The 16,003-nt window shown below is 37.0% G+C and overlaps 1 protein-coding gene across 2 annotated transcripts in view; it reads right to left on the minus strand.

Moving 5' to 3' along the window:
• Positions 1–725: 725 nt before the first annotated feature.
• The window catches only part of LOC131239553 (actin-related protein 2/3 complex subunit 4), a 29,200-nt gene continuing 13,922 nt past the window's right edge, over positions 726–16,003 (minus strand). The window contains exons 3-8 of one of the 2 annotated variants that reach the window (XM_058237312.1): positions 14,488–14,540; positions 13,437–13,464; positions 6,826–6,900; positions 4,989–5,093; positions 1,103–1,192; positions 726–964 (exon numbers count right to left, since the gene is read on the minus strand). In XM_058237312.1, coding sequence (XP_058093295.1) covers positions 875–964; positions 1,103–1,192; positions 4,989–5,093; positions 6,826–6,900; positions 13,437–13,464; positions 14,488–14,540 — 441 coding nt within the window. In that variant the 3' untranslated portion in view covers positions 726–874. The remainder of the gene's footprint in view (positions 965–1,102; positions 1,193–4,988; positions 5,094–6,825; positions 6,901–13,436; positions 13,465–14,487; positions 14,541–16,003) is intronic. The other variant, XM_058237313.1, reaches the window with a different exon arrangement.

A 16,003-nucleotide genomic window follows, 5' to 3' on the forward strand; every position in this document is an offset into this window, starting at 1 on the left:
AAACCGAAGACGAAGAAGAAGAAAAAGATGTTAATGTTTAGGCTATGATTATTTTCATGAGGATTATTAATGCATAGGTTTCATTTTTTTTGGATCTTGTATCAATAGTGAGTGAAAATTTTACATTTGTGAGACAAAAGTTACCTAGTTTTTTTGCCAGTGAACACAAACTATGAATTGTAGTATCTTTTGTTCCGTTTTCCATCCAAACATCTAAACTATCAATGGAAAACCTCCATTACCTTTGGCTTCCAGGGAATTGGCCATATCCAAAAGACTGCAATGTGTCAGGTCAGCCCTAGGGACAAGCTGGGTAGTGGGTCAAGCTCAGGACAGAAATTAAGGCCCATTTTACTAACCCCGTCTGGCTTAAGTTGAACCCCCACCAGACCTCACCCACTCATATATTGATTGCTCTCACATTGCCTATGGAGGCTGTTGGAGTAGGCGACAGTACCCTTATGGGAGAACAAGGAAGACTGGTGAATTGCTTGCTTATAGATGGTTAATTTGGTATAAGACTACCACAACAGGACTTTTATGACAAGCCAACAGACGTGGTTGAATGGGCAAAATGCTATTCTATTTTTACTGATTCGTAGTAATCTTTTGATCGTTATTAGGATAGTTTTTTATCTGATGATCTCTCAGCATAAGTCTTGCTTTTCCTCGTTTTCTCTAATAAAATTTCCTTTATGCCAACAAAAAAAAAAAAGCCCCTACCAGATACAAAGAAATATTGGTTGGATCTACAAGCAGGCCTACATTTAAACAAAATACAAGCAAAGTTTTTTTTGTCTTTCTTTTTCTCAAACATACATGCCCAATAAAGATAAAGCCTCCCTTGGATGTTGTTATAGGCCATATCTGCATCTTAGATGAATTGCTTCAAAAATTCTGTTGCTACAAGCCGCCCTCGTGTATTCACGGACAATTTCAACTCATTGATCTCCTTATCAATGTCCTGTTGAAACCAGAAGAAAGCAATGCAAATTTTCAAATATGAACAAGGTGAACCAAATGAAAACATTTCTAGTAAATGCAAGAAATGGAACCAAGTAAAACGGAGATAGGTAAATATTTAAAAGCAAAAATAACTTGCCTCCATAAATTGCATGATAAAATCTATAAGCTTATGCTTCTGCATGTCCTCGCAATGGTAGTTCGTGATTAGAAAGCTAATATCATAACCCTGGAAAGAGAACATAAAAGGATAAGTTGACGAGTCATGGGTGATCTGGTAATTCACATATTATAACCCTCGAAAGAGAACATAAAAAATCAGTTGAGAGTCGTTCATATGGGTCACACACACACGGGAATGTTAATGTTGCCAGCTTCATCCACCCGCATTGGGATGTTAGCAATGTCTCTGCTTGTAAGTTGCATGTGGTATACTTATTTGTCAAACAGGATGGTCCATTCATTTGTACCACTTTAGGCTAGCTATGGTGAAAAAATAACACCGATTGGATGATCCTACCCATCCAATCAATGGCATGAAAAATGGACAGTCAACATCAAGCAAGGAAACAGAGTCGGTCCAATCATCATCTTAAAACATCCATTCAACAGGTCCTATCATGGATTGCTTACAATTACAAAGAAGCACTTAGGTTTGATGATGCTAACCATCCAGTCTAAGGCTTGTATGAAACGGATGGTTGTAATAAAATGGCCCATATTCATAGGATCATCTGGTCAGCGTGGTTTTCTACACATGCCTTGCCCCTGGTGGTGTGAATAAATTGACATCTCAAATAATTCACCCCATCAAGGCGTGATTTTTTACACATGCCTTGCCCCTAGTGGTATGAATGAATGGACAGTTCAGATAACATTGCCCATATAGATGGATGGATGGTGGATACAATAAATAAATAAAACTTTAGTGTGCTTCAGCTGACATAGCTAAGGAAGAGAGAGAGAGAGAGAGAGAGAGAGAGAGAGAGAGAGAGAGAGAGAGAGGAAAATGAATGATCTTGCTACTAAACTCAGCATTTCTGGGATTTTCTTCCTTTTTTATGTATGTTAGGGATATCTAAAATGCAGATACATGATTTTGGTATGCTTCAATTGGCACAGTAAAATAAAGAACCACCTGATTAAAACCTGAAAAGCTCTCATGCTTCATGTGAACTAAAAAAATATAATGTAGGCATACTACCCAATGCGATTATATGGGGTGTGAGGAATACAACTGAAGAAGCTTCAAGGATCTCACCTGCCTAGTGGATCAGTTCGAGCTGAAAACCACATCTTTGTCGGTTTATCTATTATATATAGCTCTGGTAATTTTTAACATTTCGCCCTCACAATTAGACTTAGGAACTTTTAATTTTACAAAAAATATGCATGGCGATTTTGAAATCATTAAAAAAAATAATCAAAACTATTAATTTTACAATCAATATGCATGGCGATTTTGAAATCAATTATTTAAGCAAAAATTAGACTTAGGAACTTTGGTTAGTAGAAGGTTAAACCGTCACTACAAATGTAGTTGTTTGGCAAGAGGAGATTCACATTTTAGCGCACAAGGCGCCACGAACCTGCTTCCTTTCACTTCTTTCAATGCATCTAGCCCGCAGCCAATGTTCATAGTATTGGTATTGTTACACGTATCGCTGGCTAGGGAAATAGAAATATGTATTGATATCAACGATACCCAGAAATGTATCCTACGGGAAACATGGTGGAATTTCTCAACGAAACTTTAGGAGATGCTAACATATACCTATTTGCACATTTAGGAATCAAATAATTACAAAACAAGACGCATACAGAATAAGTTTCCCTTTAATGGGGACCTAAAAGCATGTAACGCTAACTCAAGTAAGTATTGGGGAAACATGGAGAAAATGGTGGAATTTTTTTTATGAAACTTCAGGAGAAGCGAAAATATACATATTTGCCTATTTTAAGAATCAAATAATAGTAAAAAAAGAAACATATTTGCATATTTAGGAATCAAATAATATGTTTCCCTTTAATGGGGGCCTAAAAGCATATATCATTGACTCAGGAAACATGGGAAAATGGTGGATCCATCCATGCATGTGCATACATACATACATACACACATCCATCTAACCATCCATCCCCATCACACTAAAGTCGGCCCGGAAGTGTGGGTCCATAGGATCCGATGGTCTACTCGACATGGAACCATCACAAAAACCAAAAATGAATGGCGCACGTCCGGTGGTCCACCTAACCACTACGGGAGAAGAGAGATCTGATCACCCCTCTAACTCTGTAGTTAAGATGACCCCGGATTATGATCTACAACTTGGATTGTATAAGGGCAGGCCAGATGGACATATAGGATATGGTAATCACCCTCTCCATTTTCTCTCTGGATTCTCAGAGTTACGGGATGCATTTCACGGGATAAGACCTCCTCATCTTATAGGGAAGCATTGGGGAGTTTGGATGAGGCTGTAAGTTATCCAGTCTCATCCAATCTCACCCTTATCCAATATAAATTCAAAGTTGAGAGAGAAAACACATTGAGGAAAGAGGGAAACTCTCATGGGACCCACCCACTAGTGGTTGCCCACAAGTGGGCCCCACGTCCAACACACATGCATACATACATATAATGACAAGCATCCATGCATGCATGCATTCATGCATACATCCAACCATGCATGCATGCATACATACATACAAACACGCATGCATACATCCATCCATCCATCCATGCATGCATACGTACAAACACGTGTGCATGATCCATCTATCCAACCATCCATCCATGCATGCATACACACATATATATACATCATGCATGCAGGCATGCGTACACATATACATCCATCTAACCATCCATCCATCCATACACACATATATACATCCATATACTTCATCACACAACCATGCACCCGCAAATAAATTTCGAAATGAAACTTTTTTTAATAAAAATATTTTTTTGCAAAATTGATACATTGGCCATATTATTGAAATATTGCCAATAAATTGGCAATACAAGCGACACCTGAAATTTACAGTCTAACACACTAGCAATATATCACCAATACCTGGAATTTCTTATACTACTAGTGTTATCAGCATTGCCAAGCTGGCGATACTGATAATATCGGCAATACTCGGAACAATGCCCACAACGACCTCTCTTCTTTGTGTGTAGCCCATACAAAGCATCTAATTAGGGAGAGTGCGATAAAGGCTTCATAGGGCCCACCATAATTATTGTGTGACATTCACCCTGTACATCTTTTGTGTGCTCATTTTAGGATATCAGCCCAAAAATTAGGCAAATCTGTGACTTGTGTGGTCCAACAAGGGAAAGAGTGGCAATGGGCGCCGACTGCTCTATGTGTGTGCGTGCGAACATCCCCCACCCCCCCAAAAAAAAATTATCTCTCCCCTCCAAATCTCTCCCCCTTTTCTGTCTCTACATTCCCTCCTTTATGATTTTACGAATGCAATGGTTCTTTAGGCAATTGGATGCACTGCATCACTAGATTGTGCATGTTAGCTGCTTTAGCAAATGACACACTATCTTGACATCGAGTTACACTATTATCGATCACATTAGTACAGGAAAGCGTTGCAAATGACACCATCAAGGCATCAAAATCCTCTACCATGGAAGCATTTGCATTTGCACATATGGAATTTGGCTTCTATCTCTACTAACATTGTAAAGGTTCAAGGTTTTTTTTTTTTACACACGCACACACACCCCACACACTCATGCTAGTGGAATTTCACCACCTATGGATACTTGAACCCTTGACCGGGGTTGAAACTCCTGAGAGTCTACTAACATTGTAAAGGTTCAAAGTCGTAGCAGCATAAGTATGACATTTCTATGGACTCTTCTTCATACTACTACAGATAAACGCATATCAACAAACTGCCAATTAACACCACTATCGATAACATTAGCAATTGCTTAAAGACTAATAGTAAGAACATCAAAGCTTGGAGAGAGAGAGAGAGAGAGGAGCAAAACATACCTGTACTGGCTTTCTCCTTAGAACTTGGAATGCCTCTGCCCTCATCGACAAAAATCTAAGAAATTTTTTAGTTAGTATGTTTTCAAGCTCATCTGCCTGCTTTACCTATACAAGACGAAACATATATGGATATAAGAAGAAATCGAAAACAAATTGCAAAGGAAGAATATGCCTTTGCACATTAAAAATCAATTCCACATTCGGTAGAGATACCAATACAATGGCCAAAATACAAATAAAAGAAAATGTATGCTCTGGAGTATTTATGGTCTTTTCATAATTTGTTACTGTTAGGGTCAGATGCCATGAAACTACTCTCCCAACATATGACAAATGTAATTATTCACCTCGCCATTTTTCCTCATACCATATCTCCCAACATATGACAAACAGAATCATTTGCCACATAATTGTTCCTCTTTCCATATGCAGCCCAGAGACGCAACACACAAAACTTCCCTTAATTGAAAGACCCAAATGATGAAAAGATCAAGACAAGCATCCAATATGGATTTTGCTACCTCATAGTTGATGTGTTTAGATGATGAACTGTTGCCTCCTCCCTTCTGCACATGTAGCACAATCTAGGGAGCTTGTGTTGCCAATTTTGAGATGGCCTATAAGGTGAGGATTTAGTCTGTTGTGGCTGACCAGGCAAACAGCTCAACCTTGGGACCAACAATCCTCGAGCTGAAGGTGGAACTCTTCTCCAGGGTCTTCATATTCTTAAAGACCATTTCCATGGAAGAATGGTAATCGAAGACAAACCTTCCTATCTATCTCACGGGATCCAACTCAGCAAATGAGCCTTGAATGCTATCTTTTATACTCAACGGCTTTCAGGGTTAAATTTTGAATTTGTTTGTATTCCAAGGGAAGCTAATGATATTGCTAATTCCGTAGCTAAATCAGGGGAGATCACAGGGAGTGCTTTGTTAGCAGGCGGATTTTCACCTTCATCAAATAAATAGAAAGTGCATTGCCAAACGTCGATGACATTGACTATGTTTCAGGTTCATCTCACTGTGAACTGTAGTATAAATGCAATGTACTATTTTTTTTGGAGAGGTAACAACAACTTTATTATAAGCCTAGCAGCAGGAAAAGAATACAGCAACAAAAGAAACAATTAACAAAAAGGATAAGCTGGGATGGCTTTAACATATACGGCCCAGTTTGAAACGAGCCCTTTGATTCTAGAGATAACCTCCTCTGTGCTCTCACTGATATTCCTCAAGCACTGCCTATTTCTCGATCCCCAAATGGCCCATAGAACTGTCAAGATAGACAGCCTCCAGTAGGCTCTCCCAGCTCCATGCCAAGCCCATAGAAGGCCCTCTATCGACTTGGGCATCACCCAACCAGAGCAAAATAATCCGAGGAAGTTCCAAACCTTAAGAGGCAAAAGGGCAATGAATGAACAAGTGGTCAATCAACTCCTCGTCGTTCATACACATGAGGCATATATTAGGGAGAATTAGAGCTCTTCTTTGGAGATTATCTATCATAAGAATCCTCTTCCAACCCACAAGCCAAACAAAAGCCCCCAACCAGGGAGGGGCTCCATAAAACCAATGGTGGAACGGGAGAGGCAGACCATCATGCTGAGGGAAGTCCGAAATCAGCTGCAAGAGAGACTTAACAGAGAACTTCCTCGAAGCACTCCGCGAAATGCAATGAACTATAATTTTACTTTTAAAAAAATGCAACAGGGGCTTATGTAATCATTGAAATGCAAAGATACTGCTAGGAAATTCAGTATAGATGCCAATACTCGTAACATCTTTGTAAGCTTGCTAAGCAACAACCAATGACAGAAATAATAGATTAAATTCACCTTGATGCTAATGCGAATTGAATTGATAGATGTCTCTATCAAGCATTTTTCTGCTTCATTTCGACATATCAAAACCTGAAATAGCAATTGCAAAAGCGGTTTGACAATCAATAAGCAATCACATGGTTGAATTCAATATATAACAAAGTAACAAGTTCAGGCACAAAGTAGAACATTTTGAATGCTGAGGATCCATGAAACATCATGATTAGAGAGGGGGGGAAGAGGAAGAGGGAGAGGGAAGGAGGAAGAAGAGAAGACGAAATCCATGGGAGAGGGCAGGAGGGAAATCAGACAGTGAAGAGTAACATTAGATGGATGGTAACGACACTTTCACACAGGATGAATCCATGGGAACAGTATTCATCTAAGAATGAGAGAATAGGATGACACCTACAACCCACAATCATCTTTTCATTGTAATTGGTGGGCATCAAGAGTCATGAATTCTTTACCCACTTAAACTCTGCGTCTATCCTAAATAATTTTGGGGAGAGGAGGAAAAAAAGACCATTATTCAAGAGAATGAATGGATTCGGCCTACACTTGATAACCTTCCATTAAGTCCAATTTCAAAAGGTGAAGTGGAGAATCTTGAAAAACAGATTGATGAGGAAACCGAAGTAGTTGTTTCTTCTTTGGGGAGGAATAAGGCCCCTGAGCCAAATGGTTTTCCTATTGCAATTTTTCAGATCTTCTGGGATGAGGTGGAGGATTTCATTTCATTGTGGAATTTTATGAGAGTAGTTAGCTAACTGCGTGAATTAGGAACTTCTTTCGTTGATTGTATCCCAAAGAAGGGATAGAGTTGTTGTGGGATTGATGAGGACATCACGTCATGTACACCCTTACATACGTATAAGAGGAGGAGGCGGGTCACGCCGATTTTCCTGTGGCTAAGCGAGTACCCGTGATCATGTTGAAGACCACATGTGCATGTGCGAGCATCTGGAAGACCCCACACTGGGAGGATACACATGGGTTGCTTTATGGAGTGATCTAGACCGTTGGATCGGAGGGACGCAACGATCGGGCCATTGATCATTGATCGTCCACATCAGTTTTAGGGTTTAGTTTTTTATTATTTTTATATTTGGACACGTTATGAGTGTTTTAGTTGATTTTATTTAGACTAGTTATTTTTGTTAAAATTCACAGATGGGGGGATTTTTGTAATTTTTGAAACTTCTTGGATCTATAAAAAGAGGGGGCGTGCGACCTCTCTCCCATTGAATTTTGTGATTTAAAGAGATAGAGAGAGAGAGAGAGAGAGAGAGAAAAGCTCTTGCTTTCTTCTGCCATCTTTATGCGATTTGAAGATACTTCCATGCCATTTGGAAGGAAGGTTGGTGCGAGGCTAATCTTTATCAACGGATGTGCGAGGTCTCCATCTATCCCCACACCGTCTTCTCTTTTCTTCCTCATCCAGGTATTTTCTTCAAATTCTTAATTCTCTCATCTCAAATCTTCATCTTTTCCCAAACCCAACTTTCACATACCCATCCACAATCAAAACCCTAACCTTAAACTGAAAATTCCCAATTTTCCTACTTTCCCAAATTACCCAAATCCTAATTTTGAAATAGACTATATCATATGCTAATTGGATGTCCCTACATCCATTAGATCCTAATTTCTTTTTATTTAATGATCTTGAGTTACGATGTTGGTAGCTTACGCTAGGATTATGCATGGTTGTCTTTTGATTTTCATGATATTTGTGATGATTATAGTGATGTTTGTGTTTTTTTTGTTAAATATCTTAATTCCGCTATTTGATCTCACATGTAACTTAATTCATGCATCGGTCCTGCATCAAGGATTTTAGGCCAATCAATTTGATCAAGGGCCCATATAAAATTCTCACCAAAATCCTTGCTCCCACATTCTAGAAAGTATTAAGAAATTTTCCAAGCCACAAGGGGACTCAATTAATGGAAGGCAGATTCTCGATGGACTACTCATTACTCATGAGCATATCAGTTTGAGATATAGGGAGGGGGAAAAGGCATCGTCTGCAAACTTAACATGGAAAATGCCTATGATCACGTTGATCGGAAATTCCTTGATTATATGTTGCTTAAACTGGGGTATAGTGAGAAGTGGAGGAGGTGGATTCAAGTGTGCATCTGGTCAGGCAGGTTCTCAGCTCCGGTGAATGGTTTGCCAAAAGGTTTTTTCAAGTGCAGAACGGTGGCTAAAGAACCTTCAACTGCTTTGGTTGGTATTAGCGTAAAAAATGCCTCTTTTTTAGATATCTCGTCTTCATTTTAAAGATGACACCATTATCTTTTGTGATGAAAATCACCTAATGTTTCAAAGAGGTGTCTCACTTTAAGATCAATATTCACAAAGCAAAATTTTGGGTATTAGGCTGCATTTGGAGGAAGTGGAGCATGTGACAAAGGTGTTTGGATGTAAGGCAAGTAGTCTTTTGTCATCGTATTTGGGGCTCCCACAAAGCATGTATGGGATAAGGTAATCAAGAGAATTGGGAGGAAGTTGTCCAGTTAGAAGAGATGGTACCTTTCTCTTGGGGGTCACATTGTGGTGATTAAAGCTACCATGTTTAGTATGTTGACCTATTTTATGTCTCTTTTACTACCTAGCGACCGTGATCGATAGAATGGAAAGAATTAGGCGTGATTTTCTTTGGCAAAAGGACGAAAATAAGCACAAATTTCATCTTATGCAATGGAGTGAGGTGTGCACAGTGTTCGAGGTATCAGTATCGCCACAAGTTTCGTTGGCTAGGGATATATAAACAATATCGACATTGTTGATAACTGGAAATGCAGGGAAATATTGGGGAAATATGGGGAAAACAATGGAATTTTTCAGTGAAACTTCAAGAGAGCAAAAGCACACATATTTGCATATTTAGGAATAAAAAAATTACAAAAAGAATGCATACATAACAAGTTTTCATTTAATGGGTGCCTAAAAGCATTTGCTATCGTAAGAAATCGGTCCAATCATCCCATCGTCCCATCTATCCATTCAATCTTCCATCCAAACATCCATCGATATTTCAGAATTATGAAATGGTTGGGAAAGACACAGTCCAACCATCATTGGCGATATTATCGGAATATCGCCGACACTAATGATACAAGCGACACGTAGAATTTACATAGTCGAAAATATTGGCGATACCTTGGCGATATCAATATATTGGCAATACAAGCAACACTTGGATTTTACATAGTTGAAAATAGTAGCGATACATTGGCAATACTTAACGATACATTGCTGATACTTGGAATTTTTTATGCTACCAGTGTTCTTGGTATCACTACTAGTGTTATCAATATCGTCAAGCTAGAGATACAAATAATATTGGGGATATTTCAATAATATTGGGGATACTTCGAACAATGTATGCAAACCTATGAGGGTGCCGGCATCAAGGATATTAAATCAATGAATGATGCATTGATTGGTAAATGGTTGGGGAATTTAAAGCAGAGGATGATAGCCTTTGGAGGCAAGTGATTGCATTCATAATGGAGAAAAGACACGTGGTTGGTTCTCTAAGAGATCTTTCGTACATACAGCCACAGGGGTGTTTCACATCGTGAGATTAGAAGATAAGTTCGGTCAAGGCATAGCTTATGCAGTGGGGGATGGGGCATGCATTAGATTTTTGGGTAGACTCTGGTACTCATATAGGCCCCTAAGCACCTTATTCCCAAGATTGGCAAGTATTTGAGTGGATCTAGAGATAGCAGTTGATAGTTGTTTTTGGTGGTTAGCACAAGTGGCATGGGCTCTCCTTGTTAAACATCTTCATGAAGGAAGTGGAGGAAATGATTCCATTGCCTACTTTTTCTTTAAAGGCAGCCCCAATCATTTATGGAGGAAGACAGTTGGGTGTGGAGATATTCTATGTCTGATCCTTTTATGAGGAGTTGACTTCCCCATTCCGGACTGATGCTAAGGATTCAACAGCCTGCATTTGTTCTAATAAAGGCCCACCAAGAGTCATTCGCTTGTTAGTTGGAAAGGATCAAGTGCTCATTGTGGATAATCGGCAAAGAAGGCATGTGATGATTCCCAATGTTTGCATCCTACATCTTAGTGCCACAAAATTTGTGGACCATTCTTACATTGCAGATTTTCTAGAGTGATGTGGGAGCTCTTCCTTGGCCTATCCAATGCAGTTGGCTGATGCCAAGATCATTTGGGGAGTTCTTTCTTGCTTGGCTTGGGGTTTGCCTTGGTTAGAAATAGTGTTTTAGATAGCAAATAGTGTGTAACGTAGCATTCACCCCTTTGATGCTTGAAGCTTGAGCAACATAGCATGCAAAGTAAGTTACATGCTACTTCTAGATTTTTTTAGTTAAGGTTGTGCTTGGTTGCGCCAAATATCATGAAATTTTGCACCAAATTAGTCTGATTTATGATGAAACTTAACAACATTTGGTGCAACCAACCACAACTTAAAATAATAAGAAAATTACGCAAAGATTAAGTATAAAGATAAAGAAAGAGCAATCTAACTGATTTAATACTATTACTTGTATTATTTTACTAAAATCATTGAAAAGATATTAACTAATTTTTATTAAAAATGTGACAAATTGTTGAAAACATTAATTGATTTTAATGTCTTAGTGAAAAATAAATTGTAGCGTAAAGCTACATATCCCGTATCATAGGCTATGTAGCAAGTAGCGTATGTAAAATTAGTATGAAGCGTTGGCTACATGTAACTTACGCTACTTTCAGTATGAAGCGTAGGCTGCACATAACAAGGAGTAACGATACGGCTAAAAAAAAAAATTTGCATTTTTTTTTTTGCTTTTCTCCTCCATTTAATTTCTTTGCAAAGAATGATTGTTTTGAAGGCATTTCCGACCAAATCCAAATAAAATTCGAAGATGGAAACTTGTTTTTTTTTGCATCAAATTGAAGAATTGAAGCTCATAGGTTTTGTTTTACAAAAAATTTAAAAAAAAAAAAAGTAAACAAAATATTTTCTTTTGTTGTTTCGATCTGGAATCCAACTGAAAAAACAATATAAATTATTTCAATTAGATCTTGGATGATTTTATCTGGATTTTGGATGTTTTCCTCTCTTTTTTATTATTTTTTATTTACACAGTTGCTTTCTGGAAATTTGAGAAAAAAGTTTTTAAATTAATTTTTTTTACTGATTTTTGTTATCATGCTTGAGAAGTATTAAAAGATTATGGATATATTGATTTGTTGAAGATTTGGGAAGGGGGGGGTTCTTCTTTTTTAATTTTCTTTACTTACGTAGGTATTTTCTGAAATTTTCAAAAAAAAAAACTAGTTTTTTTTTCTAATTCTTATTATGACACTTGAGGAGAATTAGAGGACTATGGATCTACTGATTTATTGAAGATTTGGGGCTTTTTTTTAACCATAGGTGTATTTTCTTTAAAAAAAAATTAATTAGTTTTTTTCTGATTTTTGTTATGATTCTTAAAGAGTATTAGAATATGGATCTACTAATTCGTTGAAGATTTAGGTTTTTTTTTATTTATTTACAAATGTATTTTCTAAAATTTTCATAAAAAAAAGTTCTAAAATCGTTTTTTTATTATTATTATTCTTGTTATGATGCTTGGGGAGTATAAAAAGACAATGGATCCAATGATTTCACACATGCTTTAAAAAATATTTTCTACATTTTTCTATTTTCGAGTTAATTTTTTGGGCATTTTCTATTTTTAAAGTAATTTTAGAAAATTTATATTAATTGATAGATAATCATATTCACAATATATGATATCAATTTCTGACATATATCAACAATTTATACAAATAAAAATCAACACTACACCTTACAGTAGGTCAACCCATCAGGATAGGACAACATTCTTACCAAAAAATGGTCCAATACACCATTGAAAACATGGTCAAAACACACACACACACACACACACACACACACACACACAAAAATGATAGATTCTTGAATATCTCTTTTTTTTCTATTTTTCTAATATTTTTTACATATTTTTTGCTTTAAAAAATTTCTAATCGATACAGGCTAATATGGCCTGATACGGCCCCGATACTGACATGCGACGCCATATCGTATCATTTTTCTGATGGGCCAATACGGCGACCGATACCGTCATTGAGAACCATGAAGCTACACTGTAAAATAAGTATAAAACGTAGGCTATACATGACTTGAGCTATTTTTATAAATTGCGCTGCATTAAGGCTAGGTCACACGCTATATAGCAAAGCTATTTAAAACACTAGTGAGAAAGAGAGGATTCTCTGGAGGCAATCGCTTCTCGCTAGCTTATGGTCAATTTGGGCCGAGAGGATTGAAAGGTGTTTCCAAAATCAGCAAAGCCTTCGAGATGTTGTCTTTAGAAGGGCAAGATTAGATGTCATTGCCTGGGCCTCAATTCTAAAGCCTTTCTTGCATTGCCCTGTAGCTTCAGTTTGATTTGTTTTGGTTTCATGTGTTGTGGTTTATGAGGTCCTCATGTCCTCCTTTTCAATAAAGTTACTGTGACCTTTTTAAAAAAAAACTGTAAAAATGGCACTTTTTTTTTCAGGTCAAGCTGTAAAATGGCACCAATAGTCTTGATCATTATGTCCATGTCAAATATGGTCCTTACCGGATTCAGCAAAAGTTCCGGGCTGGTCCTGCAAAATATAAAGGCAATATCAGATCCTTACAGATGAAAAAGATAATAATAATAAATCTTCATACCAAGCATCTACGAAGGAATCATAGATGCAGGTGTCCATTCAATAATCTGGTCACAGAATTTGATAAGTGGATCCTGATGGCTTGGATATCATCCAAGGCTGGTGTCATGATTCTGAAAAGCTGTTACCACATTCCAGTAATGAAACTATGAAAAAGGTTATGCCTTGTAGCATGGTGAAAAAGTAAACATCACAGTGGCACACGTGTGGCAGAACCAGGGGGCATTAAATGGGACAGCATTTACATGAGAATTAAATGGACACCAAGTAAATGGGTACCCGTACGACATGACAGATACCACTAGGTCCCTACTAATATAGAACAGAACAAAAATTACTAATAATCATCATCTCCGGATACTCAAATAATTAGTAGTGACAGCACTCAAGATTTTCCTTTACCAGCAAGGTTTAAAAAAAAAAAAAAAAAATTTCAGTTTCTTTCTCAGCAAGTCCATGAGTGTTGTGAAAAAGTCTCCCTGGTTGTGGAAGAATGAACTTATGGCCCAAAGAGTTCAAACTGCTACAACTGAGGGAAATCAGGAAAAGATCTTTAACCCAGATATAGAGGTCCAAGGGCATCAATTAGCTAGTCCACCCACATGAGGCCCATCAAACTATTGACTAAAAGAAAACATCATAAGTTCAGAAAACAAAATTGAATGTTTAACTTAGAAATGTTGTAGACATTGCTTGACTATGATAGTGCCATGGAAGTAAACAATTAATATCTTGTTAAAACATCTCAAACATTCACCTACACCTCAATTGTATCTGCAAACATTCTAACACTCTTTGATTTACTATAAATGTTATATTATAGACAGCCACTCTCATTTTTGTCATGCTTTTATGTTTTGCGGATTTCTTGAAGAATCAGTTTCCTACAATGTGCAAGTCCAACATGGAAACAAAGTTTCATTCCAAACCGATGTCAGGAAAAAAAAAAAAACTTACTTTAGTTCAACCTCTGGCTTGTTATGTCTTTCAACTTCTTGACAAGGAAAATTCTACAAGGAGCAAAGAACAACAAAATGAATAACAGTGAAGAATAGACTACATAAATAGTCGTTCAAACAAATTGACTGCAATGCATAGCTCTAAACTAGAGTTTGTTTTGACTTCAATGCAAACTTGCTAAATCTCACATGGTGTAAAATATTTTGGAAGTATTTCTCTCCAAGGCGTTAAAACAATTTCAACTATAAAGGTCATACAACAACCAAACCCTAGCAGCCAATTACAAAATAAATCAAAGCAAAGAAAAGAAAGCTAGGAAGCAAACAAGTTAAGAACAGCAACCATCGCTCAATTTACCATGTGTTTTTTTTCATGACCCAGGATATGCCAATCCTATTGCAGATAATCTCACAAAAGGTGTCTCCTGAGCAGGTCATGTTCCAAGTTCCCAATATCCACTGTCTAATTAGATTTCTGTGTGTGTGTGTGTGTGTGTGTGTGTGTATATATATATATATATATATATATTGAGGATTAAATCTTTTTAATAAAAATATTAGTTGCCAATCAAAAAAGAAAAAGAAAAAAACACTATATGGATCCTCATTAAAAACATGTATTGTTGTGTAATGTGACATGTGGAATAAGGAATGGTAGCGTCAAGTATTACAATTCATTTTTTTTTCACGAAAGTGGCTAATTTGGCATTTTTTCAAGCAAGTATGCTAGTTGGATCATTGACCATTCTATATCGAGCATTCCTCTCCTTATCAATCATCCACGATATCACTTCAAAGTTCAAACATACTGGTAGTAGAGGAACAGATTTGAAGCCTGGAATATCTTGGAAGTCACCCTGCATTTATTCCTTACTCGAAACCGTCCTCCACAGTATGGTCATTCCTACTGAATTCACTTTTCATGCTAACCACTTTACACCCTCAGTCAAAATCACCATTGAAAAAATAAATAATCCAAAAGAATCAAAAAAGGGTTTTGCCATATCGTTTGTTTAAATTTTCTTTTCTTTTTTCAAAAAAAAAAAGCAAGAAAAGAAGTTGAAATCCATACCTATGTAAGAAAATAAGTTAAATTTGTTTTTCATTTTCATGCATTGACATGGATTTCACACAAGAAATTTCGATTTTGAAGGTGGAAACGGAAGAAATTGGGGAAATCCAATTTTATTCCATTTTCACCCTTAAAAAATGTGACTTATAGAAAAAATATGTGGATGAGTCTAGGCTGATCTACAAATTGGCCATACCCTATCATTTTTTGGGGAAAAAAATCTTTTTTTAACAATTAACAGACAGCGTAACGGCCGGCTGCTACACCATTACGTTGCGGCCCCTAACCATTGAATTTCTTCTAAGAAAAAAAATGTGCAAAAAATACTAGAAAATTCAGAAAAAAAAAAAAAAAATGAGAGGATTCTAAATATGTATTCTTTTCTACTTTGAACATATTTATTATTGTGTAATGGGCTATTTTTATATGGCCCCAAAATGGG

Source organism: Magnolia sinica, chromosome 3, assembly GCF_029962835.1.
Source record: "Magnolia sinica isolate HGM2019 chromosome 3, MsV1, whole genome shotgun sequence".
NCBI classification, from domain to species: Eukaryota; Viridiplantae; Streptophyta; class Magnoliopsida; order Magnoliales; family Magnoliaceae; genus Magnolia; species Magnolia sinica.